At 34.2% G+C, this 7,156-nt stretch overlaps 2 protein-coding genes across 5 annotated transcripts; one reads left to right on the forward strand and one right to left on the reverse strand.

The window, feature by feature from the left end:
• Positions 1-24: 24 nt before the first annotated feature.
• Positions 25-3,614, reverse strand: ArfGAP1 (ADP-ribosylation factor GTPase-activating protein 1). 4 transcript variants are annotated; one of them, XM_089598413.1, is made up of 9 exons: positions 3,590-3,614; positions 2,403-2,507; positions 2,041-2,322; positions 1,741-1,964; positions 1,541-1,655; positions 1,351-1,473; positions 1,182-1,241; positions 909-1,075; positions 25-838 (listed from the first exon to the last, which is right to left on the reverse strand). In XM_089598413.1, exons 2-9 carry the CDS (start codon positions 2,460-2,462, stop codon positions 640-642), a joined length of 1,230 nt encoding a protein of 409 aa, XP_089454539.1. In that variant the 5' UTR covers positions 2,463-2,507; positions 3,590-3,614; the 3' UTR covers positions 25-639. The 4 variants fall into 4 exon arrangements, with proteins under 4 accessions (XP_089454539.1, XP_089454538.1, XP_089454540.1 ...); XM_089598412.1 differs by lacking the exon at positions 3,590-3,614 and adding an exon at positions 2,715-2,854; XM_089598414.1 differs by lacking the exon at positions 3,590-3,614 and having other exon boundaries at positions 1,384-1,473; positions 2,403-2,854.
• A 111-nt stretch (positions 3,615-3,725) lies between these two features.
• eIF1 (eukaryotic translation initiation factor eIF1) lies at positions 3,726-7,156 on the forward strand. Its single transcript, XM_014354238.2, has 3 exons — positions 3,726-4,094; positions 4,873-5,036; positions 6,121-7,156. Exons 1-3 carry the CDS (start codon positions 4,067-4,069, stop codon positions 6,265-6,267), a joined length of 339 nt encoding a protein of 112 aa, XP_014209724.2. The 5' UTR covers positions 3,726-4,066; the 3' UTR covers positions 6,268-7,156.

Below are 7,156 nucleotides of genomic sequence, written 5' to 3' on the forward strand. Positions count from 1 at the left end.
TATACTTGTATTTTACACATGCACTTGTCACAGCAAGTCAAATTAATTTACAGATTTTCTATTAAATATATGGAATATGATAAATATTTTCATAATATCTACAATCATAAAACAAATTTATACTGATATCAAATAATGATTTTTAACAAACCAGTTTCACTTTAATAGAAAAGACGGTTTGGAGTATAAAAAATACTATGACCTTGTTACTGTTAATTAAACCACGAACGGCGACACAGCTCGTTTTCTACCTAAAGTTGTGAGAATCAAAAAATAATCCTGCTTTGACACAAAAATTTATTAGATTTTTCAATAAATTTTCTTGTATAGCTTATTTACAATTACAAGGTTGTGCATTTTAAATTAAATATGTAGGAAGAATGTATAAATATTTAAAATTATCTTTTGTTACCTAAATACTTTAATCATCAATGCAACAATAATATCTCTGAAGTATTACTACTAATTATAATAACAATAATTGAACAACTTAAAAGTTAATTAGAATTGATTCAATAAGGCATTATGGCCATTTGTAAATTGATTATTTTTATAAATTGTACAATTTTAACTAGCTTTCGCATTAATGTAAATCATATGGTCAAGGTCTCATTGAATTTTTAACACTATTAATCGAGATTAATTTTTTAATACCTCCCAGGCTTCATCTTCAAGTTTAGCATTCCAATTTGAATTGGCTTGATCCGTTTCAAAATTTATCAGAGAGTCTTCTTTTTTCTTTTCTTTTATTTTCTTTACAGACTTACTATCTACACTTGCATCTTTCGGCTTTGAACTTGAATCCCATCCCCAATCAGCATCAGACGCGTCAGATGATCTATTTATAAATTTAGTTTTAAATATAGAATAAGCGTTTTTTATCTTAATGCGTAAAACAAACAATTTACTTTTGATTTGGGCTTCTCATTCCAGATCTTTCTTCAGAATATCTTCTCAGATCACTATTATTCTGGTAAGAACTGGGTGAGTCTTGATAGTTTCCATGTGAGTTGTAACCATCACCAGAATTATTCCCAGAAACGTCTCCCCAACCTCTTCTGCCAAGATCACTAACCTGATCATTAAAAATAAACTTTAATTTTTGAAAAAAATGTTATTTATGCAATTATAAAGCAAATTAAGAGAAACTAGAATTAAATTGTCTATGAAACAAAGTCTACCTTAGCGGCTAAATTATTAACTTGGCTTCCTACTTCTTCCAAAAGAGTACCTTCACGTACCTTTAATATTACATAAACCAAACAAAATCATAAAAAACCAAATAAAATCATAATAAACCAAATAAAATAATAAAACAAAATTATTTTGAAAAAAAGCAACTAAACAAACCTTTTCACCTACAGAAACTGATATTTCAGATACCTTTTGTGTAGCCATTCCTCCATACTTAATAGCATTTTCTGTTGCTTTACTAGCTATTTTAGTTGCTGAAGAAGAAAATAACGACCAACCCTAAAATAGTTACTTCTGTCAATGCGTGTTGAATAAATTATTTTTAGTCATAATAGTTAATTTTTACACTAGCAAGAGATGACAAAGCAGTATCAACAAATTCTTGAGATGAACTTTTAGGAATAGGATTGGCCTGGTAGCCAAATCCACCGTATTTACCGCCTTGGTTTGGTGGAACGTTTCTTAAAGTTGTAAATAACATTAGAAATAAATTTTCTTATTTTGACAAAAAAAAAAAAAAAAAAAAAAAAAGCCAAAGATTCTTACTCTGAACGATTTGCATTTTCAGACTGTATTCTAGAAAAAAAGTCCTCAGTTTGAGCTTTGAATTCAGGAGAATGAATGTTTTGATATGAAAAACCAGAGTCGCCACTCTGATATGAACAATTACTGTTACTGTAGTCTTTTTTACTACCAACGTAAGTTGATGTGAAGTCTTTAGCGCTGGACCTGCTAGGACTCCAAGGCTCTCCACGCGCCAGGGTATTGATCTGCAAATTATGAGTGATAAATATGAAAGGGCTTTAATCGAAAAGATAGAAAGTAAAATAAGCAAAAAAAATTTACTTTGTCTCTGTATAAGGCAGCAGCCTTGGTATTGTATTTTTGCGTTATACTCATGGAATCATCCCAGTCGGGCTGAGATTCAAAAAATAATCTAGCATTTCTATTTCCTCCGACTTTCATTTTTTCTAATTCAATGTCCTTCCACTTGTCCATTGAAACAGATCGGACAAAGGATAAATGCACTCCCAGACCTCTATGCTTACCTGAGCACTCCAAGCATATCCAGATACCATATGTAACTGAGACCCACTGTGGATTGTGAGCTCCACATTCGTAGCATTTCTGTAAAACAGAGAAAAACAATTTCAAAAAGTTAACGAAGAAAACAATAAAAAACATGCATACGCAGCACATTCACCTACATTATTCTCATCATGGGGCTTTAAATCGCTCAAGACACGTCGAGTCCTTGGACTAGCCATTTTTCTCCAGATTTTCTAGCTTGACTCTCCTTCTTCAGTTTGTCGCTGCAATAACAAGATGTTGACTATTTCTACGAGTATTGAGGTATTCTGTTAGTGAAATGATGATAAAAACTCGGTCATAATAATTATAATCTCTCGACAAAACTTCTCCAGCTGGCTGACAAAATTGACGGATGTAAGTAAGTTGTAGCCGTCGTAACGTATAGGTATACAAAGCGAGCACGCGGAGAAACTCCGAACCGAACTTACGGTGAACCTCTGACTCAAGACTGACTGAACCCCTTGATAAAAGTTTTGTTCGCTATTAAGTAGTCCCCTCGCCCCCCAATGTTCTGAATGTTCTCTGATATCTGCGATCTGCGATACTTTAATTATTGCTGTGTTGCGCGTATATATACATGTATATCATATTCCATCTTCCAATAACCATATACAGATATACACATATTGTACATGCTTTTGCCACGCATAGACGTCATATATATGTGTGGTCATATCAGGCATATGCAACTTGCAACATATGAAGCATTTAATTTTTTTGTTAGTTTTTAATAAATAGGTTTAACTTTTGGTCTGGACACTATACAGCTTCTGATGCATAGATATAATATAAGTACCTTACATGCATTGGTAAATATAGCGGTGTTATTTATTTGATTCTTATAACAAATAAAAACACTGCGAGTTTTCGTCTACTGATAATTACCAAACCGACTAATAATTAAGATTTTTATACAATACTTTAAGTGTTTAGCTCACTTTTAGTTTAGGTTGTACAGTAATTCCGTAATTTTTGTATTCAATCAAATATTAAGTACCTAAACTTACTAGTCATTACAGTGTAATCGAGGTGTATTTCAAACAAAAAAAGTTTTTTCTCAACGCTCAAGAATTAAATGTACTTAAATAAATTTTTTTAACTTTAAACACACCGATCAATTCTGAACATTAACATATTTTCAAAGTCAGGGTCAGGGTGTGTTCCGAAAGTCAAGCTCGTCACTTATCAGTAACTTAATTATGACAAAAGATTAATTAAGACTCACTTGAGCTATATACCAAATTAATGAGCTTGATTTTCGAAACCCAGCCTCAATCACTTGACATGTCCAATTTTTACATACAAGTCAAACGTGCCCGCGGTCCACCAATGCCTGGTTGTCCACGAATCGGATCAATGGATTGACATTTTGATGTTTCGAACGGATGGCGTGCAGTGCTGCCGCCACACACACACACTGTCCACAGTTACGCGTTGTCACGTTGGCATTGCGTTTGCGTTCTCAAATCTCAATCAGTCTCAGTCAGTGACTCGTCGGATTTCATTGGGGTATCTACGTAGCCGTGCGCGTTGTCCCCCTTGCAGCAGTTGTTACTGTTCACAATTTTCTTTCTATTTAAATTGCCACTTGAATACGATTGAAACCGGCTAGTCAAACAACCCCTTTCTCCAATTATCTCCAGCCTAGTCGAGTTTAGACTCTGTGTGTTGATTTTAATTACACGTCTTACCCCCACGTTCTCCTGCATCTCTGCTCTTGAGGGCGTCACTTGCAATTTTTGCAGCTGTATATTTCCAAGGAACACCTTTTATTTGTCGTATGTCCATCCAGAATCTAAACACTTTTGGTAAGTACTGATTCGCCATAAAAATACTAACTTCTTTGGGGCAAAAGTTTCATGCGATTCGGGTCGAAAAGCGAGAAAGGAGATATCCACTTGGGGCTGGGCAGAAAGTGTAGGGATATCGCGCCTCAAGGACGTTAAATGTAAGCGTACACGGGTAGAGAGAGAGAAAGAGCATCGGTTGCTGCGTGTCCCTCTCGCATCAAAATGGCCGTGGCGTCTTCTCTCTTACACCATGCGACGCAACCGCGCGCAGGCCAGCTCTCTTGCTCTGCTCGCAAGGCCATAACTTTCGAAAAGAAAAAAAAAAAAAAAAAAATTTTAATAAAATTAAACAAAATTGTGGCCCAACCTCTTCTATCGCTCTTGTATGTCCCCTTTTTCTCTCATCTCGAAGCACTTGTGGATATATCCGTATGAAGTAAAGAAGCTGCGCGCTAGATTTCGACAGTACTTCTTATAGAGGAAATTTTCACTTACACATGAGCTCGTACCCCGCCCGCCCATCTATTAACATATTTATACGCTCCGTTTCGGTTTTTCCCTACCCTCGCACGCAAATCGCTTTCGGGTAATGTCAAGCCGAGGTGACGATTACCGACAATGACAAACGGATGCTCATACAATTACGTATATATGGCTTATCATTGTCATAAAATTATGAACCCGTGAATCAAGCGTACCAATAACGTGTGATCGAGGAGGGAAAGGGTGAAAACTTTCGTCTTCGTCATATGGTACTCGGGGATGAGTCATTTCTTAACTTTTTTTTTTTTTGCAGACCCCTTTGCAGATGCAAAGGCCAAAAAGGGCAAAGAAGAGGATGTCCGGGACGGCCTCGTGCACATAAGAATCCAGCAGCGAAATGGTCGCAAGACTTTAACCACCGTTCAGGGCCTCTCGTCTGAATATGACTTGAAGAAAATTGTACGAGCATGTAAAAAGGTGAGCGATAAAGAGCCCTTGCTTTCCTTGTGTTTCCCTGTCCATAGCATACATACATTTTAACACCGTTGGGCTACCATTGCCCACTATAACTATGCCCATGCAAGATGTATCTTGAGTATTTTGTCCCGTTGTTTCTCGAATGGAGGGAGCGCTCCGTTCGCCTTCGAGGACAATTTTTCCAATCCGCCTTCACGCTGTTGCGCGATTAAAAATAGACGTTTGATAGATTGCAGGTTTCTTTGTGTGTGTATGTGTGCGCGAATAAATACATAATTCATGAGTTTTATATGCTACAAATTCTCGCAAACCTGTTACATTTTGTTTACGTTACTTTAAAGTCGCTTAAGATCTTTCTCGCGTCGTTATTTCTGGTGCGACTAGTTTTTTTTATTTATTTATTTATTTATTTTTTTATATATATATTTAACAGAATTTAATAATGTCATAATGTAAATATTAAATATTTTATGAATAGTTTCTCTTCTCTTATGAGCAAATACTCTGGAGTAACTCAACAATTTTAATATCTCCTTAACCAATTGAAATCATGTAGCAATCGTGATATAGCTTGTAAATTCTTTTAAACTTAATTATGTGCATTATTTTCCGTGAATTCATAGCATCCTGAAAGCATATCGGTCTGCTTATAAAATTCGTTTGTCAGTTTTTTTAAATTAATCATTTTTTATCTTAAAATCCAAACAACAGGTTTCACTCAAACATCTATTAATATATGCAGGTTGTGTATCTCAAAAATTTTAATGTTGCTATACATATACGAAAGTGACCTTAACTGTCATTCAAAATTAAAATTATTTTTATTATTTTTTTTAATGCACTGCTTTAATCATCTCGATTTGTATAAATAACATATTTTTAAGAATTCAAATTTGAAATGAGTTACATCTTCTCAAAAATATTTTTTTATAAAAAAGAGTTATTATATAAATATGTGACTAATTTCATGACATTTATTTTCAATAACTTATCCTGCAATATAAAAGGAAGTACCATCAGCATTAATTTGTATATAATGTAATCACACATGTTTTTTTTTTTTTTTTCTTTTCTTTTTTTTCAGGAGTTTGCCTGCAATGGGACTGTAATTGAACACCCGGAATACGGGGAGGTATTGCAGCTGCAGGGGGATCAGCGAGAAAATATATGTCAGTGGTTAACAAAATCTCAACTGGCTAAACCTGAGCAATTGAAGGTTCATGGTTTCTAATTGACGAAACGGACAAAAAAACATCCATGTCACAACAATCGAAAAAACTACTCCACCTTTACTGTTCTTAAATTGATAATAGTAAAAATAACCGTAATCATCTGAAATTCTTTGCATCAGTCACTATTATTCTTGTTGCTACTACTTGTGGATGAATTCCCATCACATGTGTGCATGTATATTTCAATAAAAAAAAAAAGTTTACCAAGTATATAACAATACCGATATAAGCTTAGGCTCAATACTATTTTAATCTGTTAGCAATTTTATATAAGAAAAGAAAATTGTAGGGAAGAAGCAATATTCCACAGCCTTATGTTAGATGATCTGACGTGGACGATTAAGAAGATTACAAAGACAACGCGAACTCATTTTGTGTAATAGGGATAAACAAAACTAGACATTTCTAAGAGAATACGTAATAAAGCGATAAACACTGTTTGTGGCGAATGGATTTTCATTTTGATTGTAGATAATATGTATTTGGACGCAATTGATGTGTTCAGAGAGTTATAAATTATTTATTTTCTTAGGGCTCAAATTAGCTTTTTCTTTTATTATTGTAACTCCATTACTTTTCAACTTGGTGGAAATTGTTTTATTTTTTACACAATATTAAGCATATATAAAGACATGAAGGACGTAGTTTCTGCGAAATCACGATGTTGAATGACTAAAAAGTCATAGGTTCTCTCAACTTTTGTGCCTTTAAGTCTGCATCGATTTAACACATACTTTATTTAGTGAACACTTGACAAGTTTTTTTCTATATAATGTTACGCGATGCGACTCATTTTTAAAAACAAGTGTTGATAAATAAATCCTTTGTTTCTCTTTTCCCATTAAATGTGGCTGTTCTAGATAAATAAATGGCAATTCACCAAATTTA

Source organism: Copidosoma floridanum, unplaced genomic scaffold (assembly GCF_036245765.1).
Source record: "Copidosoma floridanum isolate Cflo_tuat_1 unplaced genomic scaffold, Cflo_Japanese_pri ptg000006l, whole genome shotgun sequence".
NCBI lineage: Eukaryota > Metazoa > Arthropoda > Insecta > Hymenoptera > Encyrtidae > Copidosoma > Copidosoma floridanum.